Source organism: Choloepus didactylus, chromosome 5 (genome assembly GCF_015220235.1).
Source record: "Choloepus didactylus isolate mChoDid1 chromosome 5, mChoDid1.pri, whole genome shotgun sequence".
NCBI lineage: Eukaryota > Metazoa > Chordata > Mammalia > Pilosa > Megalonychidae > Choloepus > Choloepus didactylus.
In genome coordinates this window covers 160,193,638-160,221,518 of record NC_051311.1, presented here as the reverse complement: position 1 = coordinate 160,221,518, position 27,881 = coordinate 160,193,638, and the positions used below count along the sequence as shown (strand labels likewise).

The 27,881-nt window shown below is 41.1% G+C and overlaps 1 protein-coding gene across 1 annotated transcript in view; it reads left to right on the top strand.

The window, feature by feature from the left end:
• The window catches only part of ABCA13 (ATP binding cassette subfamily A member 13), a 453,377-nt gene that overhangs the window by 220,866 nt on the left and 204,630 nt on the right, over positions 1–27,881 (top strand). Inside the window, exons 35-40 of the mRNA XM_037837193.1 lie at positions 2,014–2,151; positions 3,175–3,355; positions 5,737–5,955; positions 15,830–16,026; positions 20,418–20,575; positions 22,626–22,856. Coding sequence (XP_037693121.1) covers positions 2,014–2,151; positions 3,175–3,355; positions 5,737–5,955; positions 15,830–16,026; positions 20,418–20,575; positions 22,626–22,856 — 1,124 coding nt within the window. The remainder of the gene's footprint in view (positions 1–2,013; positions 2,152–3,174; positions 3,356–5,736; positions 5,956–15,829; positions 16,027–20,417; positions 20,576–22,625; positions 22,857–27,881) is intronic.

Sequence of the window (27,881 nt, the reverse complement as noted above, 5' to 3'; positions counted from 1 at the left end):
AAAATATCCATTGTCTCCAATCTCAATAATTACAAGTAACAATGTAGTTTTTCATAGTTTTTTTTCCAGATACTTTTCTCCATACAGTTGAATTCATATTGTTTGTGTGTGTGTGTGTGTGTATAACATATATAACTTTTTAAATATTTTTTCCAGAAGCATTTATCCATGTCTTTGAAAATACTGTCAATAGCTGTTCAACATCCCATTAACTGAAACTAGTAATTTCCTTACTTTGCAAGTTTAAATCATTTCTGCTGTTTCTCATTATAAATAGTGTTAGACACCTATGTTTGTGTTCAAATTTGTCCCCACTTTTGTGTCATTTTGTTCTCTGTAACAGATTTCTAAAATTTTGTTTGCTAATTCAAAGCCTATAAATGTTTTTAAGCATTTAAATCACATAACTGACTTGCTATCCCAAAGGTGATGCTCACACATGCTGAATTCTGGAGTGATTGTGTATGGGCCCTGAGAGAGGTCCCATCACAGAAAAATTGAGCAAGAGTGAGAGCAAAGGCAGTGACCAGCATTTGCACAATCATTTCCTGATGCATTTGTTTGCTTATTATTTTCTCTTATTTTCACAAACTCATTCATGCATACATGTACAGAGCTCATTCTACGATTCCCATGAGGTGGTTGAAGAAAATGGAAGCTGGGAGTTGAGACGAGTCTCTTAGGTTGATCCTGGCTGGAAACCCAGAGCTGAGCAGTTTCCTTCTGTGGACTTGTGTACTGGAGGCCCTTTAGCCGCTGCATGTATGAGCTTGGTGAGGCAGGCACTGTGGGGAGAGTAGCCAGTGGTTTGCGGGGCAGCTGTGTGACCTTGGACAAACCTTTCCGTCCCTCCCTTTCCCATTTGCAAGGTAGAGGTGATGGGTGGTTGCAGGATTAAATGAATTAATACAAATAAAGAAACTAAACATCACCTGGCATAGAGCAAGTGTGTCGAATGCTTCCCCTGATGTGAGGTAACTATCCATGTGCTACTTGTCCTCATTCCACAAAGAGATGGTAGATAATAGATGGAACACCGGCTCAACACCCTTCTTTTGCTTTCGGAGGTGACAGGACCGTGCGTTTTACTACCAGCCTGTGATCATCTCTTTGAATTTTCTGATTAGAATGCATCTCCTCATTGCATAGCTTTCCTTTGTTGGATGGCCAAGAGGCTAAAATATTCTTCATGTAGGCCGTTATTAACTCTATCACTGTGGAATTTAGGCCTTTAGATAAGTTGCATTCATCAAGTTTAAGCTGGAATGTAGATATTACAGGAAATTGGGAACTGTTAATAATTAAACCCACTTTCATTTTGACAAATGAGAAGGACAAAGTAACTATTAAGTCGACTGAAATGAATTTGGTGAATACATTGGAAAAATGTTGATACGGTTCACATGAAGGTATTAGTAATATGAATTATTCCTCTTTGCAGAAATTTTAAATAACTAAGCCCTTCATGCATTCACCCCATGCTCATGGGTTTCCTTCCATGTAAATATGGAAGGTGGGCAAGAGAACAGTGACAGTGCAATGGGAGGGGCAGTTTGGGGCAGGGGTGATTCCACTCTGGGAAATACTCGGCTATTATTCAAAAGTATTTACTGAACAGCTACAGGGATGTCTCCTAATAAATGATGGAGGAGAGTTAGGGTCCTGTGTGCAAGCCCGAGTTATTCTTTCCTTCACGGCCCAGGCTTCTGCATCCTTGGTTTGTATATGGAACGTTCTTGAACAAAGGGTCATCTGCGCATTGAAAACAATAAAATTGAATAACATTTTATATGATTATTTATATAAAGTGTAATTGAATTATAATAATTAAATTAAATTATAAGTAAATAGAAAGTATAAATAGAATTAAAACAAATATTTATAATTAAATATAATTAAATTATAATTTATATAATTATTCATATTAATTCACAAAGATATTTTATTACAGAATCTTCATCTAAATAGGAAAAGATACTGAAGCTGATTTTAATTGCATCTTATTTTTTTAAGGAACATTTGGGTTAAGAAAACCATGGTATTTTCCCTTCACTACGTCCTACTGGAAGAATATCTGTGGTGTGGTGGAGAGAAAGCAATCCTATATGACTTCTAATCTGTTCTTCGTCAATGAAAACGTTGTTAAAAAAGGTGTGTAAGGAGTAGCACCATTGGATATATGCTTTTCCTTCTGGTCACCTTTGTTCTTTACTTTTGTTTCTCATTTCTGCTTGAGCCTTTGTGACTGTGTGTGCACCGTTCCCTACAGGTCAGCCTGGGACCAAGTTGAGATTAGTATCCCCCGATAATGTTTGCTCTGCACAGGCCCAGCACCCGAGGATGTTAATTTTACATACTATTTATAGTGCTCACCTCTATGTATTATGTGCAATTGTGCATATGTTATAATTTAGTAAAATTAAAGCCTTAATTCAAAAGTGAATGTTTATAAAAAATAAAAGTGAAAGTGGACAGCTGCCGTGTTTTAAAATTTTCAAAGTGTTTTCAGACAAGCTAGGTAATTTAATGCTTCCGGAAGAAACCATTACTGCCACTTAACAAATGAGGAAAGTACTTCCCAGGAGGAAGGGGCAGTCTCGGTACCTATCCCCTCTCTCCAAACCTGCCCAATTCACAATCCACAAAGGGGCAATTTCAGCAAGAATGTATATGTAATATGTATATGTAATAGATGCATTGCATATGAACAAGCAAGCTCCCGTCATAATAATCTTATATTATGTCAATATTGTAAAGTAACATCTTTTTTCTGATTGTACATATCAAATATGAATCTTTTATAAAATTTGGAAGACATCAACCAGAATCCATTAGTCTCTTAGGAAGACTATTGTTCATGAACCCTTTGGTGTATAAGCACCTGCCTCCTGTTTTTCTTTGCACTTGTACCTGCATGTGTTTCTCTCTTTTTTTTTCTTTTACAAGATGGGTATCATAGGGTTCCAAACTTCATGATCAGCAATTTCACCTAATTTTTGCCATTCTGTAATTTACTTCTTGATTTTGTTCAAGAAAGTTTTTGGAGCTGCTTTGGATATTTCACAAAGCTAGAATTCAGGTCCAAAGGCAGCCTGCTGAATTATCAAAAAAGTGTGTGAATTATTTTCAGAGTTTTTGAAGTCCTCTGATAAAAAATGTACATTTTCTTCACAGGGACGTTGCCACAAAATGAGGAAGGGGACCTTGAAGGAGGTCTCCCTGGAGTGTCCCTGGTGTCCGTGACCAAGGTATACGAGGACAACAGAGCGGCAGTTAAGAACCTCACCCTCACCTTCCACAGAGACCAGATCACAGCCCTGCTGGGGACAAACGGAGCTGGGAAAACCACCATTATGTACGTCTTGTGTTACCTTGGTGGAATACTGGGCATGTTCACTTGTAAAAAATATCAGTTTACCTGTGAGCCAGAAGGTTTGATTTCTTTTCTTTTCCTTACTTTTCTTTTGTACATCTCAGTTCAGAGTTTTTAAACTTTTTATTTTGAAATAATTTCATACTTATGGGACAGTTGAAATAAAACAAAAAACATACAGAAAACTCCAACACCTCCCCCTTCAGATACACAGATTACCAATTCTAACATTTTGCCACATTTGCTGTATCATTCAATCTGTCTATCTCTCTATCGATCTATCTATTCCAGTTTGCTAAAGCTGCCATTATGCAATATGACAGAAATGAATGGGCTTTTATAAAGGGGATTTATTGGGTTACAAATTTATAGTTCTAAGGCCATAAAAGTGTCCAAATTAAGGCATCAACAAGAGGATACCTTCAGTGAAGAAAGATCAATGGCATCCAGAACACCTCTGTCAGCTGGGAAGGCATGTGGCTGGTGTCTACTGTTCCTTTGCTCCTGGGTTCTGGTTTCAAGATGGCTTTCTCCAAAATGTCTCTGGGCTTCTGTCTCTCTTAGCTTCTTTCTCTCAGCTCCTGTGCATCCTTGCTTTTTCTTGCAGGGCATTTCTCTCTAAGTCTCTGGGGGTCCTCTCTTAGCTTCTCTGGGGCAAACTCTTGGCATCATCTCTTAGCTTAGCATCTCCAAATGTTTTTCAGTCTGCATCTCCAAGTGTCTGTCTGTGTTGGCCCCTGAGCTCTCTTAAGGATTCCGGTAAACTAATTAAGACCCACCTTGGATAGGCAGGGTCACACTTCCATGGACATAATCTAATCAAAATGTCTCACCCACAGTTGGGTGGGTCACATCTCCATGGAAACAATCTAATCGAAAGGTCCCACCCACAATAAAGCTGCATCCACAAGATTGGATTAAAAGAACATCGCTTTCCTGGGGTACATAACAATTTCAAACAGGCACACTATCTATCTATCTATCTATCTATCTATCTATCTATCTATCTATCTTATAAACATTTGAAACTAGGTTGTATTCATCATGCTCCTTAAACACATGATAATTCCATACCAAAACAGAGTTTTAAGACCTGGAAAGAAGAAATGCTAATGACAGAGCTGTGCTGTCTTCCTAACAACACAATTAACTTTTAGATCTGGAGTTGAGTCAAAGGGGTAGAGTAGATAGATTTAGATTTCTTTTAACTCTCATTCTCTACCAATAATTAACCATGCTTTTACTTTGGTCTCATAAGGTCATAGGATTCTTTGTTATTTTCCTACTAAATTTAGTGTTGCTTGCAAATCTATAGAAAGATGAAATTCATTTATGAATTGGCAAATTTAATGTAGAGACCACTGCCATGATGAAGACTCAGAATACTTCTATTGCCCTCATAGTTTCTTTGTGCTCTCCTTTGACCTCCAGTCCCCAAGAAATGACTGATCTGAATGTCACTATACATTAGTTTGCATTTTCTAAAATTCCAAATAAATGGAATAGTGTCTGGCTTCTTTCACTTACCAAAATGATTTGGAGATCCATTGATGATGCCGTAACAGCAGTGGTGTGTTCTTTATTACTGCTGAGTAGTATTCCATTGAATGGATATACCACAATTTGTTTATCCTTTCACCTGTTGGTGCCAGTTTAGGCTGTTTTCATTTTGGGGGGGATTATTTGTGAAGAAAGCCTCCATGAACATTTGTGTACCTATCTTTGTGTGGGCATATGTCTTAATTTTTCTTGGGTAAATATTTAGAAGTAATATTGTTAGGTACTATGGTAGGTATATGATTTAACTTTTTAGAAATAAGAAAATAGCTTTAAAACACATATAATAAACTTCCTAGAGCAAGGAAGCCAGAACTAGGCAATCCTCAGGCTTCCTTTGGTAATGTCAACTAAGTGACTTGAGTTACGTTTTGACATGGAAAGATAACATAGAGGTAGCAGAAGGAAGTCTGGCCTCAGGGTTGGTCTAAGTTTGAGTTTCTACTTTGCCTATGTTTAATTAAGAGTCCTTAGTTAAATATTTCATTTATTTAGACTATTTACACATCTGTGAAAATGAAGTTGGATTTTGTAATCTTGAAGTCCCTCATCCAACTATAATGGGGTATGATCACATTATATGTGTGAGGTGTTTAAACATTATCACAAGCTCATGTTTCCAAGATGAAACCAGCCAAAATCTTGCTAAGCTCCTCCCAGCCTTTAACATACTGGGTGGAAAACAGGTTATCAGAAGGTGTGTGCTCTTCTCAAGATGTATGCATCATGCTGGAGATGACTGGGTGGCTGGTGCTCACCGTCTCAGCAGTGTGTGTTCTCCATGCTGATCTCTTTTTCTCTGGCAGATCCATGTTGACTGGACTCTACCCTCCCACCTCTGGAACCATATTCATCAATGGCAAGAACCTGCAGACAGACATGGCTTCAATCAGAAGGGAGCTGGGCGTATGCCCTCAGCAGGATGTCCTGTTTGACAACCTCACTGTTCTGGAACATCTGCTGCTCTTTGCTTCCATAAAGGAGCCACGCTGGACCATGAAGGAGTTACATCAGCAAATCAATAAGTTAGTAACAGTCTTCCTTTTCTTCCTCCTACTCCCTGTCCCTGTGTAAATAAGGGAAGAGCATAGAAAAAGGGACACTATCAAACAGTCATCTGTGACTAAATTGATGAGAAGAAAAAAATTGTAAATGGTTCTGAAACTTGGAATTGTGGCATAGCCACTGACAAGGAAGGCATTGGATTTTTTTTTTTTAATTTGGTTTGTCCTCAAAGTAGGGTGTAGTATGAGTAAAAGAAGGAAAGATGGTACAGGTTGTTAGTAGAAGTTCTGTGTGTCTAGAGCATGGGGTTCATATGGGTGTCCTGAAATGAAAAGAACAGAAAAGTAGATGGAGGCAGCTGGTTGTAAAGAGCCTTATTAGTCATGCTAAGGCACTGGAACTTGATCTTGCAAGCAGGTGTTATGAGTATGGGGTCATGATTCAGCTTGAGATGTGGAAGATGGATCTTATGATGCCATAGCAGAAGGCATGGCAATGGGAGAGATGAGACGGAGAGATCAGTGAAAGCAGCAGGGTGAAGGCATAGCCAGTGGGGATGGAGAGGAAGGTGTAAATTTGAAGACTTTTCAAAGTTAGAAGCAACAAGTCATGTTGACCAACTGGATGTACAAGATGGGGGTGGGGGTAGGAGACCAAGTAGATCTTTGAAGAATGGGTAGGACATCAGTCAGTCCAGATGGAGGACTGAACAAATTTCAAAATAGAATAGCATGAGTCAGATCCAGAGTGGAGAACATATGTTATAGGGAGAGTGGAAAGGAAGTAGGATTCCCAGGATGGGCCAACGAGGCAAAAGGAAGATTCTCTAGTTATTGGAGACTAATAAATGCTTAGACCAGAGAGAGAAGGGAGAAACTGTAGGTTCCTGGTTGGAGAACAAAGTGATGTTTGAGGGGGATGAGGTTGGAAGGATGGACTGGGGGAGAAGAGAAGAAATGAGGTCAAGGACAGTAGTTACTGGTGGAAGAAGTAATCCAGTGGTGGTGCCATTGATTCAGAAAATAATGATAGTTAAGTGAGAAGCCTCCATGCTGGGCTCCAGGCATATGGGGCTAGTGCATTTTCCTTGGCACTCACAGTGGACCGACTTTGCAAAGCAGAATAATAGCCAGAGGATGAGCATACAGGCAGAAAGAGCACCTTTGAGGCAAATATGCAACTATAAATGGCAATGAACTGTACATACCTAAGAAGAAATAATGTTGGAATAATGTTCATACCTTTAGCTTGAGTATGCCTCATATGTCACCACGTTTCCTCATCCTAACTTTCCAGTCTCATTTATTCATCCCACAAATGTTATTGATTCCAATAAGTATTCAACAATATATAGTATGTGTCCTGGGTTGGGCTCTGGGAAACAAAGCTACAACTGTCCCTGCTCTCGAGTCTAGAAAGAAGACACAACTGCAAACAATGAAAATGTAATAAGCTATTTTGGGAGGGTGTAGGAATCAAGGGTGGGGTCCCAGGCCAATGAGCAACTCAGAATCCTTGGCAGAAAGGACAGGGGTCATGGCAGAGGTGACGCTTTAGCAGAGAGCTACAGGATGAAGAAAGAGTGCCTGTGGGTATATGGCTGGGCTGGGGAGGAAGACACTGTGAGTGACAAGAACCAACAGCATGTGAGAACCAAAGCTTGTGAGAAAGCATCTTGGCAGGTAAAGGGCAGGCTGGATGTGATGGAAGACACTGCTGCAGGGGGAAAGCTAGGACCAGAGCCTGGCCAAGACTTTAGATTTGGTCCTGTGGGTAAGCAGTGGAGGTGGGGCCCTGCAGAATATTGGGGACCTTGGTAGGCATCCTGGCACCCTCTTGGCTGGTTGGAATACTCTCTCCTGTGGCGTGTGTGGAAGATGGTCCTAGCTGGACAGGCTGATGGTGGGAAGACAGATAGGAGGTCTCTGTTGCAGGTGCAGGTGAGGGCAGTAGGGATATCCAGAGCATGAGGAGGAATGAGAACATGAACCAAATGTGGGAGTCAGGAAAGGAGGAAGCCATGAATATTTCCTGTTTTCTTGCCATGCCAAGCTGGTAGAGTGTGGCCCTACTTCTTGATACGAGGTAATATAGAGAGGAAGTCAATTTGGGAAGTGGAGGGAGAGAAGAAAATAGTGAGCTTACGTCTCACTTTTTTTGTCTTAGAGATGTAAGTTTGAGGGCACTGAATCTCCACAGTGTTGTGACGCTCCTCCACAGCTTGGTGGGTTGCACGTGCTCCTGACCTGGGTGGTTTTTCTTATCTGTTGTCCTTCCTCAACTGCTGCTTCTATTTCCTTGGCATGCCCAAATCCTGTGATCCTTCAAGGACCAGATCCCCTCCCACTTGTGGTCCTGGGACCAGGACAGGACAGGAACACCCTGTGGTCTTTCCCAGTTGGTGAGGGGTAGACTTTTGCATCTTGACTCATCTCTGCCACCAGGTAACCTGGTGGTCAAAACAAGGACACCTCTCTTGTGTCAGGTTTTCCTAGATACTGTGTCCCAGCTGCCTTCCATATGCCATTACTTCCTGGTCTCTAACTCCCCATGGGGTGATAGGGTATCTCTGGTGTACAGGTGAGGGAGCTGAGGTTCTGGGAAATGAAGTCACCCAGGTAGGTTGTGATGTGACCTCTCAGATGCAAAGTCTGGTATTTTTCTTCTGCATTATGACACATCTCCCTTGGGCTGGCTGCTGTGCTGTAAAGAAGGATGGAGTCCTGGGGCCAAAGGATACTCACCCTTGCTGGGAGGAGGGGAGGGTTCCTCTCACATATTTCAAGTGTTATTGCTCTAACTGAGACTTGGACACCTGTCCAGGTGATTCCAAAGCTCTGAGGAGAAGTGGAGATAATTCATTTTCAGTTGCTGGTGGACTGTGCTTGGGTCTAGTGAATGCAAGTGGCAGCAACTGAAAAACACTTTCTCAGAGCCCCTGGGTGGGGTAGGAGGGCAGCATCTTAAGAGGAGAGTGCACGCCATAAAGGAATCCTGGGTCATTACAGAGCCTTCATCCAGAACATCAGTCCTTGAAAGTGTCCTGCCCAAATGAGTTGTCACGCTTCAGGGAAAGATTGGTGTTTTGCACACACAAGATCCTAGAGGGTCAAAATTAGCCAGCATGGAGAAATTCTTTTGTTGGATGAAAGAAACAAAACAAAACAAAGCAACAAATCCAGAATAAAGCAGAGGTGCCTAGTACTCAGAGGCCAGAGTCAGAAAGCAGTACATCAGGTGAAAACCGCGTTGTCCATTACTCTTGAAAGTCTCTTAGTTGGGCGCGGCTTTGGAAAATGGTATGCTGCTCCTCAATCCAATGCACCACGACCAATTTTACTTCTCCACATTTGGAATGGATTGCTATTTCTTTGGATGATCTCAAGTTGAAATAGCTGACTTGTGTTTAGGGACCAGGTGCATGACAAGTGAGTGTACAGAGCAAATCGAAGCTGTCTGGCGGGGTTCAGAGCTATGTGCTTCAGAAAAACAAGTTCTTAAACTGAGTCTACTCCAGTGGGTGTGAACCCACTGTAAGTAGGACATTTTTGATGCGGTTGCTTCAGTTAAGGTGTGGCCCACCTCATTCAGGATGAGTCTTAATCCTATTACTGGAGTCCTTTATTAACAGAATAAAATTCAGCTGGATAGGGAGAAAGCCAGGAGAAGCAGGAAGCTGAAGGTCAATGGAACCTGGAAGAGAAGGAGAGGCCAGGAGAGGCCGCCATGTACATTGCCATGTGACAGAGAAGCCCAGGACTAAGGATCACCAGCAGCCAGCCCCAAAATACCAGTCTTCGGGAGGAAAGCATCACTTAGATGACACCTTGATTTGGACTTTTTTCTAGCCTCAAAACCAAGAGCTAATAAATTCCCATTGTTTAAACCAACCTATTGCATGGTATTTGCTTGAGCAGCCCAGGAAACAAAAACCCTCTCTCTGGATAGATACTACACTGGGAGGGTCTTATAAAAATTAGATCTGAACTAATGGGAAAAAATCTCGAGGGACATGTCTATTGTGTAATGGACCCGTTTTATTTCCATGGTCCTTTTTTTCCTTTTTCTCCTATCTCAAAGTTCACCTCATTGACATGTTAAGCAGACGTCAGATCACATAGTTTGCTGCAAGGTGGGTTGGTTCACATCTCATGATATCTTCAGAAGTGACCGCTGATAAAATTAATGACGGTGGAGACTTGGCTATACAGGGAAGATATTTCCTTTGTACAATGTAAATCTATCTTATATTTGAGTAGATACTTAAGGAGAAATACCTAGGTATTATATGAACTACACATTACTAAATACAAAATTGGTTATGTACCAATTTTTTTATGTACCATTTTTTTTTAAAGTCACAGTTTTCCTATTTTAATTAAAAAAAATGAATCTGCCCTGTACCACAGTGAACTCTATTGTGATTGTGTTTGGGTTTAAATCAAGCTCCTAACAATGCTACACAGGTTTCATCTCCCGGTTTGGGTGCCAAGCAACCTTAATGGTTATCAGTTCACGGTGTGTTACTTAGCAACAAAAGCCAATTTGCACAAAAGCCATCAGAATGAGATCGTGTTGTAGGACAGTAGTTCTCAATTGAAGGGAGGGAAAACTGAAAATAAATGATTTAGAGCCAACATGGTCCTTATTAGTCTCCAGTAGTACCACTTGTTTTCCTTAATGTGTAGCTTCATTAAAATGGGAGTTCAAGGGAGGTAGCTAACATTAACAGAATTCTGATGTACACTATGGACTCAGGGTTTGAGGAAGATTTGGTGGCAATGGGATCATCAGGGGCATGAGTGCAGGAAAAGAAGAAGAGAGGACAAAGGATTGAGCCCGGGGATCTCTACCTTGAAGAGTGTGGAGACATGAGGAGGGATCAGCCAAGGGGGCAGAAAGAGTGACCAGTTGAGTTAGGAGGAAGACAGGGGAGTGAATCAAGGCTGTTAAGTAAGAGAGAGTTACCAAGTGGATCAAATGAATTGAATGTCAAGTAAAATGAAGACTGAGATTTGACCATTGGATTTACTATGTGGAGGTCACTGTGACCTTGATAAGAGCAGTTTTAGTGATGCCATGGCAATGAAGTTCTTGTTGGAGAGGGTTTAAGGGAGAATGAGAGGAGAGGAATTAGAAACTGCACCTCTTTCCAGGAGTTTTGCTGCAAAAGGGAGCAAAGAAATGGGGTGGTATCAAGATGGGTAAGTGAGGTCAAGAGAAGAATGTTTCAAAGATAGCAACAACAGCAGCATATTTGTATACTAATGAGAATGGTCTAGAAGAGGGACAACAGTTGATGTAAGCTAGAAAGGAGGGTGGGTTTCTGGAAAATTGTTCTGTGTGGGTCTGGGGATGGGAGCTCATGCAGGAGGAGGATGATTGATCCTCACGAGAACACAGCTGGTTCATTGAAGATAGTCAGAGGGAAAGTAGAGTGTGGGCAATTGTATTCTGCTTCGACTTTTTTCAGAATCAAGAGTATGTGCAAAGAAGTGATTGCAGTGGTGAGCATGGACTTCAAACTCAGGAAGATAGGGAGAAAACCAAAGGGATGAGGGATAGTGCCAAATGGAGATTTGTGGGGTTGAGTGATTGTTGTAGGCAGAGATTATCTGGGAAAATAGCAGGTGGTGGTCAGAGGAAGGATGTCTTGAATTGAGACTCTGGAGGGGATGTAGTTATTAAAAATGTCAAGGTCTAGGGTGTACCTTGGTCTTGATTGGAAGAGAACAGGTTGAGGTCAGGATAAACAGAGAAGAGGAGGTCAAGGAACTAAGAGGCCAGAGTGCTAGGAGGACAAACTACATGGATATTGAAACAGATAGGTACAAAGATGAGAAAAGAACTGGAGAAAGAGACAGTGCCTCCTCCAGAAACAAGGAGTCATGATTCAGGAGTTGGTGGATGACAGCAACAATGAAGGAAGTGAGTGATATATTCTGGTGATCTGGAATTCAAAGTTGGAAGTCTTATTGTAATTTTTTGTTTGAGTTCCTCTCTACACTCTGAGTTTTGGAATCAAAGACAATATTTGATTTGTTTCTCTAGTTCTAGCAGGTGGCAGGTGCTGTGTCTATTGTAGAGGCTCAATACATTTTTGTTGAATACATGAATGTATGACTGAGGTTAGCACCTAAACCACATTTTCTGAAACATAATTAGGACTCAATATGGAAAAAGTTCCTTTCCTCCTTTCTCTGCTGCCCAACACTACTCTCAATTTGAGGGTTATCCTATCCCTTTGAGAAGGAATTAGGAAATTTAACTTTGATACATTAGTTCCTTCATTCTGGTATGTTGAAGATCAATACTTAATATTAACCCCTGGATAAAGTTGAACTTTAAAATCAAGGAAAAATTCAAAAAGTGAAAACACCTGGCCAGTGTTTGCAATTTGTTTTCTTCTTTTGTCTTTAAGCCAGATCCAAGCATTTTAGAACCATGGCTGAAAGCAAACGGAATGGGAATATGACTAGACTTTGCAACCTTGAGTCCTCTCCCCGCCCCTCAAAGTAGGTCTACTGCGCTGGGCTGCAGACGTGCCCCAGTGGTCTTGTGGAGTGTTACCATGGAGAACAGATCACATCCTTTGACCTCCATTTGACTTTAGTAGATATCACATTCATTGATTAAAATGCCATGAGCACTAACTATCATGAGGCTTGTTTCTGGGAAAACAGTCCTCATTAGAAAGAGGCCTTGTCCTTGAGAAAGCTCCAGTCCTTTTGTGGTGTGAGACAGGTTAACAGGTATATCCAGTGGGTGTCCCTGGGACCTAGTGAGTATCCATGTATTGTAATGATAAAAGTGATTTCTGGCCATGATACTGTGATACTGGAATCCAGCTCTTCCACTGGCTTAAAGAGCTTTTTGCAATATACGCTATCTCTACCTTAGGTTTCCTGAATACAATGTGCTTCTAATAATAGCCTGTCCTCACTACGACATTGTGTGGATTATATTAATATATATGTATACACAAAGCACTTAGAACAGTACCTGGCAAGTAATACATGTCAAATAAATGCTATTATTATCCAAGTGTGATGTGCTAAAATAATAAAAAAAAAAGTTATACTCTTTACGGACAGGGATTCTGGCTGTAGGAAAGACTTCGTGAAATGAATGAATGACGTTCTTCAAAAACCATAATTAGGTTCTACTGTATTTTGATGTGAGTGAGAGTTGCCAGTTCAAATTGGACCTCCCCAAGACTTATTACTCGCATCCTGCCTTGCATCTTTTGTAGTACTTTATTTATATTTTTTCTATAACATTGTGTTATAATGGGATGTATACATGTATTCTTTCTCCATGAGATTCTGATCTTCAGGAGAGAAGGGCCTGCATTAGTGTTTTCCTGATGCCCCATTCTGTGCTCTGCAAACACACACAACAAATATATACAGCATTATGCCCAGGGCCTGTAATGCTGTAGACCCCTTGTAGGCAATCTTGTAAGAATTTATAAAACAGATATGAATGAATTAGTCCTATTCTCATGCACTCCACTCACACCATGATTATCCATTGCACTTGGTTTCAGGAATTAAAAAAAAAAAAGGCAAAGAGGAATAAATTTAACCATTAAATGTATTCATGTGTTAAAGTTCAAAACATATCTACAAAAAAGAGGCTTCTTCCAGAAAAACAGAACAAAACTACGGAGTGAAACAGATCGTCCAGTTTAATGTCAACCAATTGTCTAGGGGATAACAGGATGCCAACATCAGCCTCTGCATAAATTTGATTATGGAAGCATCCTACCTTTCTCTTACACCTTGTTTGGCACCTGTGTAATGTGCAGAGGACCACACAGGTATCAAACAAGGTGGGACAGGACTATAGCCACTCCTGCACCACAATGGCCAGGCCCACAAGGTGGTGGAATTTTATGCATGAAAAGGGTATGCAGGGAGGCAGGCAGTGGAGCTTTCCAAGGGGGTCGCCTGAATAGTGTGAACAGAATTAACTGAAGGAAAGAAAAGCTTTCGGTTTAACATAAAAGTGTAATTGTAACATGCAATGTTTTGAAAGCATCTGAACATGACTAGTTGTTTTCTTTTGTCTGTTATCTCTGCTGACTGATCTTTGTTAATGGGAGTAAATTAATGCTTAGTGGATTCCAATAGAGCAATCATCCCAGGTGAGAAAGAGTTAGTGGCCAAGGTAGATTGAATAATGACCCCCACAGACATGCTCACGTCCTAACCCCCTGTCCCATGGATGTGAACTCATCCGTAACTGGGACCCTCAAGTTCTATTCCCCAGTTCTGGGGTGTGGACTCATTGTAAATAGGATCTTGAAAGATTCTAAGATGAGGCCAAACTGAATCAGTGTGTGTTTTCATCCTATATGACTGGAGTTCTTATAAGCAAAGGACATTTGGGCTTGGAGGTAGAAGCCACAAGAGGAGACAAAGGAGACAGATGGCCATATGACAGAGGCAGAGATGGATTGCAGCAAGCCAACTCCAGAACTTGGGAGAAGGCATGGCCTGCCAATACCTTCACTTCGGACTTCTAGCCTCCAAACTGGGAGCTATACATTCCTGTTGTTTAAACCACCATTTTTGATATTTTTTATAGCAGACCTTGCAAATTAAGAGAGTGACCACATCTAATTGGGATTGTAGGGTCAAGACAGTCTCCTGTTGAGATTGACTGACTCATGCTCCTCCTTCCAAATGGTCTCTTGTCCACAATGGAAACAATTAAAAAGCAGGGACAGAAATTACTGTGATAAATTTAGGTCAAGATTTAAAAGAGCGTGCATCAAAAGGGGGAGGGTGAAGTTGCACTAGAGGAAGAGTGGGCCACATTGGGCAAGATATTTGAAATCTGGGACTCTCCCAATGGAAAGATCACCAGAGAAAGTGAGAGAGCGTATTCTTTCATTGAGGACATCTGGCAATTTACAAACACTTTTCATGCATTCTTTCACTGGACTTTCCCAATTGCTCAGGCGGGAAGGTGAGAAGATACCAATACAGTGCATGGTGGACCACAGAGTTAAAGGACTTCTCCACACTCCTGAGAGGTGGAGCTGGTCCTTCCACTTTGGTTTCTTCTGACCATACCAGTGTGGCACTCACCCCTCCATACTACATTGGTACTGGCCGTCACACTGTGCTACTTACCATATTGAGGGGATGCAGGTCCTTGGCAGGAGGTCTGGGTGGAAAGACAAGAAGCCCTTCAGAGAAGAGAGAACAATACTTGGCATCTGCTGCTGACAGGGCATCAACTTAATCTCTCAATGTGGTTGAGAGCCTTGATCAGGGCAATGCTTGAGTCAAGATGCTTGTGCAGCATCTAGGCCTCCTTGCTGTCTCATGGTTTATAAAGATCCTGGGCACTGTAACTCATTATTCAAGGAGGGAATTTTTTTTTCATTCGGTTTTATAGAGATATATTCACATACCACACAATCATTGACAGTGTGCAGTCAGTTGTTCACAATACCATCATACAGTTGTACATTCATCACCACAATTTTTGAACATTTTCTTTACTCCAAAAATTAAGAATAAAAATAAAAGTAAAAAAGAACTCCCAAAACATCCCATCCCCCACTATTATTCATTTACTTTTTGTCCCCATTTTTCTACTCATCTGTCCATACACTGGATATAGAGAGTGTGAGCAACAAGGTTTTCACAATCCCACGGTCACAAGTGTAAGCTATATAGTTATACAATTATCTTCAAGAATGTAGACTACTGGGTTGCAGTTCAACAGTTTCAGGTATTTCCCTATAGCTACTCCAATACACTAAATACTAAAAAGGGGTATCTATATAACATATAAGACTAACTTTCATGGAGGGAAATTTGAGGCAACATTTTCAGGTGTTCAAGAAGAAGAGTGAGAGCTCTTTTCTTCTTTCAGAACACTTCAGGATGTGGAGCTAACTCAGCATCAGCACAAGCAAATCCGAGCCCTCTCTGGGGGCATGAAGAGGAAGCTGTCCATTGGCATTGCTTTCCTTGGCACGTCAAGGACCGTAGTTCTGGATGAGCCCACCAGCGGTGTGGACCCTTGCTCCCGACGCAGTATCTGGGATATTCTCTTGAAGTACCGAGAAGGTAGGAACTGGGCATCACGCTATTTTCTCTTCCTGAAATATTGGGGCATAGGAAAAGGAATATTACCATATGTGACGAAGCAGATCACATCACCATAAGGATACATTATCCTTTACGGAATAAAAAGAAGTTATTACTCATAAGGTCTTCCAGAGATATATTCATCATATAACATCTCTGTAGTGTTAAGAATCTTTAACTTTGGGTTTGACTTTTAACTTAATATTGGCAATGAGATTATCCATGCATGTTATGCTACATTATTTCAATAGAAACTATCCTCATCCATTTTTCTCCATTCTGGAATCATAGATTATTAGAAGAGGCATCCTGGAGATCCCATAGGACAAGCCCCACTTTTTTTCAGATGAGGTAACCAAGGCTCAGAGAGATGGATATGTGATTTGCTCACAATCACAGAAGAAGCTCACGGAATCAGGGGCAGAATTTGGGCTTCTGCATAACTGGCTCCATATTTTTCACCTGCCTTATTGATCATTTCCAATTTAGTGCATTTGATGGGTAGTTACTCCTTTACAACTTCTGAATTCTTTCTGCCCTTCTGACAACTAGGAAATATTGCTGTAGGTATTTTGTAGAAACACTCATTTTCAGAGAAGCATAGAGAAGATTAAAAAAAAAGTATCTCGGTACTTCTCAACAAGTCAAGAAGCTTCAATGGCAGGGTTAACACAGAATCTTGGAAAATGTTATTTTGTGTTTCTGTATTGCCTTTTAAGGATAGGACCTTCTTCTGACTTGACCTGAAACATCCGTCTCCCTGAAGGGAGATTAGGGTTTGTTACTGCAGGAATGTAAAGAGAAAGGACAAATAAGAAGCCCTCCTATTCCTTGGCATACAGAGGGCTGACCCCAGAAAACCCAGACCTGCAAAGTTTCCCCTTAGGGTAGAAAAGTTACTCAAATTGATCCCTTATTGTTGAGCCACAGAGGTGGAATCAGAGAAGAGAAGGTTGCAAAGGGGACATAAAAGAACAAGTTGCTCCTTTCTGTCTCACAATTTGAGAGGATTGAGAAGAAGGCAGGGAAGGGACCGGGGACATGGGGCCAGCAGCTGTGGGTTTCCATCTGTCTCTGGGTGTTGGCCTGGGGTGGGCAGTTGCACCAGGAGAGTGAGGGTCTTGGCGACGTTGTTGGCTCTCCCTGCTGGTGCAGCCACAGCAATGTCCATGAGGCAGGTCTGGGGCCCAGGGAGGAGCCCCACCTTGGTATTTCCGCACTTCCACAGGGCCCGGGGGCTCCCACGCTTGGAGGGGAGACAGCGCCTGCCAGGGAGCCTGCTTCCAGCATGAGGTGGCCCCTTGTTGCTGGCTGGAAGCTGGGGTCTGCAGCCAGCAGGACCCCAGGGGAAGCTGAGACAGCCTGGGAGCCCCTGCTCTGCCCTGCCCCTTTTGGAAGCAGTTGCCTGAGTTACAAATGCCCATAATGGCATGGGGGGCAGCACTAGGTGTTTTTGGTCAGCACCCAAAGACAAAAGGAGGAAGAGGACATGGGTCTGAAGACCCTTACCCTACTTCATTGCCATGTGATCACATAAACCCTTCTTTTCCCCCACTTATTTAAAAGCACTTTGGGGAAGAGAAATAGGAGAAGGAGGCAGAAATGAGAAAAAAAAAAAAAAACAACAACGAGTCTTCTGTGCAAGGGGCACTGAATACTTCTTAAAGGGACTGATTACATTTTGAGGTAAAACGAAACTGAAGCTGAACTAAATAATTTCCCTGCCACCCTGGGTGGGGGCTGATGAAGAAAGGTAGATATAGACAAATGAAATAGATTACATTTTCTCTGCACATGGTGGCGTTAAATATTGTCAGCCTGCTACTTTTGTTTATTTTTAAAATCAGACATGGAGTCGTCAAAGTTTAGCTGACAAAACATTTGTCATCAGCATCCTGGCAGGTTTAGACCAAAACCCAGATACAATAAAAGCCTCCACAGAAAAGATGGACTTCCTTCAAAATCTGTTCTTATAAATTAAATATTTTTCTCACTGTCTGCCATCGTTTAGCAATGATTTTTGTTTTTGGAGGGCACCTTTGGAACAGTCCCTGCACTGACTGAAGTGCCAAATCAATAGGATATAAGTGGATTAGATGGCGGTACTAAAAGAAAAATGTGTTTTCAAGAATCAAAATATAAAGCCTTTTCTGGAAGCAGTCCCAACCTCCAGGTAACTATGATATATAGTTTTGTGAAATAAATCTATGGACTGCAAAAACAAATGTTCCCTGCTGAGTAGAGAGAGAAGACCAGTGCATTTGGGGCTCATTCTACCTGGAAATTTATCTGTGTGTTTCTTGCTTAGTGACATGCAGCACTAAGCTCTTGGACCCAGATCAGTATCCTTATTCTTCTCGTGGAAGGATAAGTAAGGAAATAGAAGATACCAGAGCAAATAAGCACATACCTGACTAAATTGATCCTACTGGATCACGCTCTTGCCCTGTTGCTTCTTGAGTGACCCTGGAGAAATTATCAAATTCCCCTGAGCCTTGGTTTTCTCATTTGTAAAATGGAGATAATTGAACCAAAATTGTAGCATTTTGCGAGGAGCAATTGTAGTTGTAATTATATGAAAGTAGACAGCTTAGCATCTATCACATTTGTGCTCAATCAATGACAGCTCACCATCATGAGCATCATTATCATTATGGGCAAGAGAAGGTGAATATGGGAAGTACAGCCTTTAGAGAAAAGGGGATGGGACACACCACCTGAATCTGGGAAAGAGTCAAGCAGTGTTTGGGGGATAAAAAAAGAATCTTTGTCTTTTGAGGTTTGGGATGTGTCTTGAGTTTCCTTAATATTCAATAATAAATCATTTTGGAACAGACATCTGTGAACTGAATCAAAATTCTTTGGGAATGTAGATTCCAGGTGATTTTTTATTTTTAGACTACCTTATTAATATGGAAACGTATCATTTGAACTTCAATGGCTCTAATCAGAGTATCCGAATGGCCATTAGTCCCAGATTGAGGACTGAGCACATTTCCTTAGCCTCAAAGGACTTCTGTGCCTTGGTCTTTGGGACACATCTGTGACCAGAGCTGCTCACCATGAGCCCTACTCCTTGTTGCGCTTGAGTCTACATTTCATGATTTCTTCCTAGATGCATCTTTCATTATTATTTTTTAATGAACAGACAGTCCCAGTCTTTGAATCTTGCTCCTCTTTTAAAAATATATTAAAATTAAGTTGAATTTAAAACATATTCAGCCTTTTCTGTTTGACAATTTATTTTTGAGATAAGAATCAATGTGTTTGTTTCTGTTCTATTGATAGAATTGGGCTTAATTTAAGCCAGTGGGGAGTGTAGAAGCTAAAAGAAGTAGTATCTTCCCATTACATAATTGAAGTAAACTTGACATAAGTATCTTTTACCTTTTCTGACCTCTGCACTTCTAAGGTAAATCTGAGGCTTTTTTCCTGACCTGGCACAGGTATTAAAAGTTGTATAGTTGCTAGAACTCATAGAGAACACATAAAAAAATAGTATTCGTTTCTGCAAGTGGCTGTATCCATTTTTCTCAGTTCAGTCTCTCTTCTTGGGAATGGCTGTGGCTATGTCCTCTTTCTCCTAGACTCCCCCTGCCCATCTCTGCAACACTCTCAGTGGTTCCTGGCTGCTATGAACTCCAGAATGTAGCTTTCCCAAGGGGAGAAGCATATTCTTTGATCCTTGTTGTCTAGCACTCTGTTAAATTTGATGAATGAATACATGTGATTGGCAACATCCCCATTTCCTAAGAATTTCACTGTATGACATGACCGTTTTCAGAGACAGAGATCTTTTATTATGTTCAACTCCGGCCTCAGTGTGGTGCTTGCTTGATTTTCCTTATGCAATAGCTGTTCTGTAGAATATAGCCTTTTCCTTAAGAACACAAGAGATTTTCATCAAAATAGGAATGAGAAAGACTTGACTTTTGGAGTAGAAAGAAAGAGATGCCCCAGCTATTTATTTTTCCTTTTGCATTTCTTCTCTTCTCTGCATCTATTTAATAGTCAACTTCTGAGTCTTACAGAAGAGATGCTGGCCTTGATGCCTTGTGTCTTACCCCTCAGTTCAAACTTACCGCCTGTCAAGCACCTCCCCACCCTCTTTGGTTTGCGCTAGAAAAAGGGTTTGTGGAAATCAGCAGTAACTACTGTAAGGGGATACTACCGAGGAAAGAGTTTCAGGATCTCCAGTTTGCTTTGTGGCCTTGGCTAAGTCAGCTCACAAGGGCTCATTTCAATTTTTTCCAATTTAAAAATGGATGACGATATTTACATTTTCTCCTGGATCTCAGGAAAGAACGGACTTTGCCCTGCCCAGGGCTGTTGTCCTACCAGTCCTGACGCTCCCCTTTCTTGAGACACAGGTCACACAGTTATCTTCACCACTCACCACCTTGACGAAGCAGAGGTGCTCAGCGACCGCGTGGCTGTCCTCCAGCGCGGCCAGCTCAGGTGCTGTGGCCCTCCCTTCTGCCTGAAGGAGGCTTACGGCCAGGGGCTCAGCCTGACGCTCACAAAACAGGTAAGAAAAACAGTTCATGATGGGATTAGGTTACATTTGGAAAGTCACCATCAATTTGTGGCATAAGAAACAGATTGGGACAGTTATACAATAGTAGTGTTTGACATTTTGGATTGAAGTCAAATCAGTTTAACTAATATGATTCTGAATCAACCATGTGCCTTGCCCTGATGTAGTTCTCTGGGAAAGTAAAAAACATAAAAGAAAAGTCACCTGGTTTCTGCACACAAGTACTTCTATTCTTAGGACAAGTGGAAGAAAAGACAATGTACCCCGGAAACAAACAAACAACATGCGATAACTGTAGTGTAAGTGGAATAGAATCAAGAGCTGGCAAGACGGAGGACTATTTGTGAAAGCTGTTGGATGGTCAGGGAAGGAAGAGATGGGAAATGGCACTGAGGGTTTCGTGGAGGACCAAAGTGTGTGGGTTGCTTGAAATCCTCCCGGCTTTTCTTTTGTTGAGTTTGAAGATCCCTGAGATGCAGCTGATGTTGACTGAGAACTAGATGGAAGAACGCTGCTGTGTAAGAGTTAAACTGTTGAGTGGTGAAAAAAGAAGTCATAATTGAGACCCTCTTCCCTCTTGGGGTTGTCATCCTTGAGACGATTATCATAGAAGGAGTCCTCCTCTTGCCACAGATCTCCAAGAGGGAGAAGCTCCTCACGTAGCGGGAGCAGGTCCCTTTCTAGAGATAGGAGACAAGAAAGATCACTGTCTCAGGAAAGAAATCACAAGCCGTCTTTATCCTTCTCCAGGTTTCATAGCCGTTCTAGGTCAAGTGAAAGAAAATAGATAAGTTTGCAAGAGGAGTGGTGTACAAAAATTAACCTCATTTGATGGGAATATGTACAGAAAATTCAAGTTTTGTTTGAGATTTCACAAGCTTGCTGCATTTTTAAGATGTAGCTGTTCAAATTTGTTTATTGTCTCTTGTAATCATGACACACATGAAGATGTAATTCTCTATGGTTAGAAATGCGTCATGGGTGGAAAGGAAAGGGAGTGAGCAATCTAAGTAAACATCCTGTGTGCAGAGGCATAAATGTTGAATAAAGCCGAAGAGCCTGATGGGTGTTTAGCAGGTGGAGTTTGCCTCTGTGAATCCCAGAGGGTGTTTTCAATACCAAAAGGAAACTGAATTACAAATTACGTAATAGAAGCTGCTGTGAGTTTCTGGGCCAGGAATTAGCAGGACCAAGATGTACAGAAAACACTTTAAAATTATGCAATGATGCACAGGAGAGGAGGCTAATGTCTGCACCAAAACTTGACTGTAATCCAGAGGTAGAGGGACGAAGGGCTAGAACCAGAGGTGCTGGGACCCAGAGGTGGAATGTGTACTTTAGGGGTCAAATCCGTGTCCCATTTATCATTATAATTGCCTTGTGTCAACTGGGGGCAGACCGCAGTGGTTCTCGGTTTGGGATTCTGCAGGTGTGGCCTTGGAGAAGTCGCTTCCCCATTCTCATTCATAAGGGTCATACTTCTCTGTTGAGGAATTCACGGGGTGGGTTTGTGGGACCCCACTGTGTACCTCTCTCTTGGTTGACTTTGCCTGATTATGAGCCCTGAGCCCAGGTTCCTATCTGCTTCCTCTCTAACTCAGCATATGTATCGTGCTGTCCTGAGATGGCCCTTTTCCTCCATGGTTGGGAATCCTTGTCTCCCTTTTAGGATGAATCAATCCTACATCCTAGGGATTTAGTTGCTAGTTCCAGAGTCACCTCCCTGACTCTTCCAGGAATCCTCATGAACACAGAACTCCTGGTACAGAACTCCTAGTCACCAAGACGGGCATGCAGATTTGACCTCGTCAGGTTTATCGCCTCAGATTGATATTAAAAAAAAAGGAAAATGCAACATACCATTGAAATGCCTACCAATTTACATGCTATTTTTTGACTTTGATGCTTTGAATTGAAATTTCAAAATAATATGCCTATGAATATAAGTGAAATCAATTGATATGTTTATTTGAATTTTTATTTTTTTTCTGATATTTCACTTTTTCTAAAAAAAAATTTCTTTCCCTTTTTGTAAAAATAGCCTTCTGTAATGGAGACCCATGATCCAAAGGATGTAGCTCGTATTACATCTTTGATACAGCTCTATATTCCACAAGCATTCCTCAAAGACAACAGTGGCCGTGAGCTAACGTTCACCATTCCCAAGGATGCAGATAAGGCCTGCTTTAAAGGGCTCTTTCAGGCCCTGGATGAGAACCTCCATCACCTACACCTGACAGGCTATGGGATCTCAGATACCACTTTGGAAGAGGTAAGCGGAGATACCTATGTGTGCATGTTTTACTTAGGGTTTTCCTGCCACTTGTCATTCAATGAGGTAAGGTGGGTAAAGGCAATGGGGGGGGGGTGGTAGTGGGGCACACTCTGTATTTTACTTAATTCCAAGTTCTGGTCAGTGTCAGGTGCAGTGTAAGCCAATGACTGAATTTAATATACCTGGCAGGTGACTATTGATTCTTTAAGGAAAATAAGCATTTTCATTTTGGAGAACTTCTGGTGCCTTTAATCCAGAATCATTAAATGCCCTAAAGATATTTAATAGGAGGTGATTGATTGACTGGTCATTCTTGGAGGTTTCCTCCTCTTTTCACTTTGGACCTTCTCTGTGCAAGAGCCTATGGCTCTATGTAGGGTAAAGCAGAAGCTGCGTAAGAAGGGATGTTAAGCACATGAAGAGCACGTGAATACAGCCACCTCCTGGCTAGCTCGTCCCACGCCTTAAAGTCTGTCTTTTCTCTGATGTGGGAAACAGCTCTCAATATCAACAAGTCTCAATGTAGTTTCTTCATGGTACATGGCCAATACAAGTCAGAATTGGACATTTTCTCCAGGAGGAAGTTGCCATGTTGTGTAACTGAAAGAAAAGCAAGCCCTGCTTGGAGTCCTCAAGATTGGCTCTGTGTGTGAGCCATATTTGAGCTTTATTTTTACATTACTAGTATCTATAGAAAGTGCTGCAGTTTGAAAAAAAATCAAGTGTGCAAATTAAGAGTTAAAAAAAATCTGGGAAGAATTTCAGACTGCTTTTTTTTTTTTTTTTAAACCCAGAGTTTTAGTTTCTCAACTGCTAAAGCAAATACTATAAATGTGTCATATTTACTGGCTCCTGGTTTCAGAGGCTAGAAGGCTTGCTTCCTCCCTGGGTTGGTATAGTCTGGCTGATGCAATTTTTCAGGTTCCTTGGCTTATCCGTCACATGGCAACGTCTTCTCCTTCTTCTTCTAGGTTCCGTTGACTTCCAGCATCTGACTGCTATCAGATTTACACATAAAAAATTTAAATAACAGAGAGAATAAAAATAACTGATTTTAGAATGTGAAGTTGCGTTTTGGAATAGCTCTAAATTCAAATCTTTCTATGTCTCTCACAAGTTCTCGGATCTTGGATAAATCACTCAGCTCTTGTGGGTTTCCAATGTTTGATCTTTAATATGGAATAATTGCAACAGTTATTCAGAGGATTAACAATGATAGTTAAGTGACTAGACAAACCAGGTACTGATAGTATTAATTTGTATTGCCTACAGGGATGTGGTAATTGCACTGAGATTGCTGTAGTAACGTTAGAGTGACATCTATGCTCCAGCAAAAGACCCCTTTGCTGCAGGGATTTTTGCCCATGAATTTCTGCGCCCCCTCTTTCCTTGATTGCAGGAGACTGCTGGCTTCATAATTCTTTACAGATGCAGAGTTACAGAGCCTGCAGCTAATTAAAGTGCTGTACTTGGATGCAGCTTTGCCAGACACCAGTCATCACTGTCTTCTGAAGTGTGGATAACAAGTTGAAATATTGTACCAGAGAGCTGGTAATTTGGATAGTTGGGAACTTTCAGCAGGCATGAATCTCACAATTTCTCTGCACACATAGAGTCTTCTGCCTTTGAGAGTTTTGTTTTGGCCTCCTGAATCATTTGAAGGGAAAATAAAATAATTTCTTTTGGATTGTAAGGAGAGATTATTGTCTGCCAAGCACAGACTTGTCACTTTAGTGTCTGTCTCTTTAATTATTAGCCAGGTTAATTATTAGGTTTTTTTACTTATATGATGTCTTGTCTGGTTAAAGTAAACCTATGTGTAAGCACACTAGACTTTCAGGGTAGAGAGAAGAGCTGGTGGGCCCTGGGGGTCAAATGTTTTGGTCCAAGAACATTTATCAATTAAAAACAATGAACATTTACCCTCAGTATATCTGTATTTACTTATTTACAATTAACTATATGTGGCAGGAGGGACAAGTTTTCTTTTTATGTAAGTGGCTTTTTATCTGTTGCTATTCAAGTAAGTAACCACAAGAATCCTTTTCATATTTATCATTAAGTACACTGAAATTATATGAAGTGCTTTGCTTCAGTATTTTATGAATAGAGACATCACAGGAAAAAAAAGTGTGGTGGATTTTTATATTCTGAATGGATGCTTAGCCTTTGAATGTTGTATCAGTTATTATGCTTTATATGACCAATCAATATCTCGAGGCAAAATGTACACTTAGGGAGAGGTTTATTGATAGCTATAGCAAATGTAAATGAAATATCTCAATATTCTTCTTGATAATTTCGTTGCCTCCCGGCCTTCCTGTCCCTTTCTTTCTTTTCTTCCTCCCTTCCCTTCCCTTCTTCCCTTCCCTTCCCTTCCCTTCCCTTCCCTTCTTCCTTTCCCTTCCCTTCCCTTCCCTTCTTCCCTTCCCTTCCCTTCCCCTCCCTTCCCGTTATTAAGTTTGATTAGGTTTTCAGTCACATTGCAATATTAATACAAAGAGCTCACAGGAGCAGAAAAAGTGTCAGCTCTGCCATTTGTTATTTGCTTGCCTTATTAGTATTGTCTGCCAGCATCTTTTTAATTCACTTGTCTATTTTATAAGGGTTACTTTAGTAAAATCTAGATAAATAAATAGAAAATCCACTTCAGTGGGCCACAAGACACTGCAGCCAGCTCAAAGTGATGAAAGAGTGAGGTAGCTGCTGTCCCTCTGTCACCTTATGACTGGGGACACCAATGGCCGTGCACATTTTAAACATTAGGCATTCTTAATTCCCTACAGGTTTCAGTTAAAAATGTAAGCCGAAGGCTTCATATATCCTTCTCACACCCCCAGGGCCATTATAGCCCATTTCAGGGATCGCTGGCCTGGACGAGAGTACCTGCAGGGACAGACGTGCCTATGCCACTGTTTTCAAGTCCAAGGAACAGAGAATCTACAAGGGTTTTGATTAAATTAAGAAAATGGGTTCAGTGTGCTTGTGAGCTCTGGAGTCAGAGCAGCAGGGCTTGCATCCCACCCCCACCCTGATTTTCTGTGTGTTTCCAGTGTGGTGCAGGGTGAGGTTTGCCCTCCCCAGCGTGCATGGGGCACGCAGCGCCTCTCCGCTGTGGGAAGGATGGGTGACTTTCTCCTCAGAGCTGCAAACTCAAGGGCATGTGACCGAGGCACTGGGGCCTCCCCACCACTGCTCCTCCCGCCCACTTCTCACTCGGCCTCAGCCTTGTCCTCTTCTGGATTTCTGCTTCCTCATCCCGCCAGCCTGCTGCCCAGCCTCTCCTTAGATCCCATTTCCACTGACTTCTCTTTCTGATTTCTGCTGGGCAATTTAGTCCTGTTGAGATTTTGCTATACCATCAGTCCCTTCATGCCCAGAATTTTAGATAATATTTGCAGTCTTATGTATGTAGTTTTTAAACTCTTTACCTGGTTAATCATAATGATCTGAAACAGTTTCCGTTTTTTGCATAATCATTCATTTAATGGCTATATAATTTCTGTTATAAAAATGCTCCCTCATATAGTTCCTTACTTTTATGATGTAGTATACTTAAGTTGTTTCTGGGGTTTCATTATTATGAATAAGATGATATAAACGTCTGCAAACATGGAGGGTTCCACCATCATCTCTTTAGGCTGGATTCCGGGAAGTGCAATTACTGGGTCCAAGGGAATGAATCCTAAGACCTAAATATTGCTAACAAACTGATTCGCAAAAGGATTATACCCATTTGTGTCCCTGCAAGTTTTTTCATCTGCGTTATAACCTTTTCATCACTCCAAATTAACCCAATGCTTTCCATTCATATTATAATTTCCTAATTCCTTGCTTAATTTCCTCTTCAATCTATAACTCCACAGTGGGAGGGGCTTGGGAATCAGGATGGGAAAACTGATGCTTACATTTCAGCTTCCTCACTTACTGTCAGGATGAACCTAGACAAATCGTGAATGCTGTGGCTTCAGAGCTCTCAGCTCCAAAAGAGAAAAATCTTCCCTGTCTTCCACACACAGGTTTTGTTGGGGTCAAATAAAATAATAATGCTGATTATAGATTATAAACTGTGAGGTATCACACAAAGGCAAGAACTTATTACTATTTATATCCAAAATTCATTTGTATGTGTTCATTCTAAGATTAAAATAGGTCTGTATTTTAGTTCCTCTATATTCTTAATGTTATAATGGACATGTTCCATTATAGCATAACTTATAAAAATTCTTATTATAATATATTCCTTAAATATTTTTAAAATTTCTGTTAAGGGTTCCCATTTCTTCTCCAAAAATATAATAAATATAATAAATAAATATAATAAATATTATATATACCTCAATATTCTTCTTGTTAATATAATATATATATATAATATACATTGATATATGTAATACATATTTATATTCTACCTATCCATGTTCTTTTGGAATTTTCCAATATTCCTCTTTGCTGCTGTCATTTCTTAACAAAATCTATTTAGTTTTAAAATTACTGGAAGTAAAATCCACTCTTTATAGTGTGCATTCTGTGGGTTTAGTGGGCATTCTGTGGGTTTTGACAAAGGCAGAGTCCTGGGACTATCACCGCTGTTGGCTGCCCTCTTAAAAGAACGATTCCCCTATGTAACTTGTACATTTTTCTTTTGCCAGGATTTACCCTCTCTGTCACTATTCCAGTTAACTTGCCATGCCCCCATCTCATGTCCTTGTCGTCAGTCACCCCAGGACAGGGCCGGCTAGGAACAACAGAACAAGGGGCTCGATGACTTTGGGAGGGTCAGAGGATGGTGCAGGTGGGAGGTTATTCACATGGGATTTGGTAACTCAGAGTTTCAGTTAATGAAATTGGGCAGCCATGCCCTTTTGTTTCTCATCTTTTCATTCAGCAGAACCAGCGCTTAAACATTACCCTCTGCATTGTGGGGAATTTCTTGAACTGGTCTTCTCACTTACTGATTTAGGTTTCTCTGTATGTAATGTGATGTTTGTTTGCCATCTCCACTGTACCTTACACTTTTTA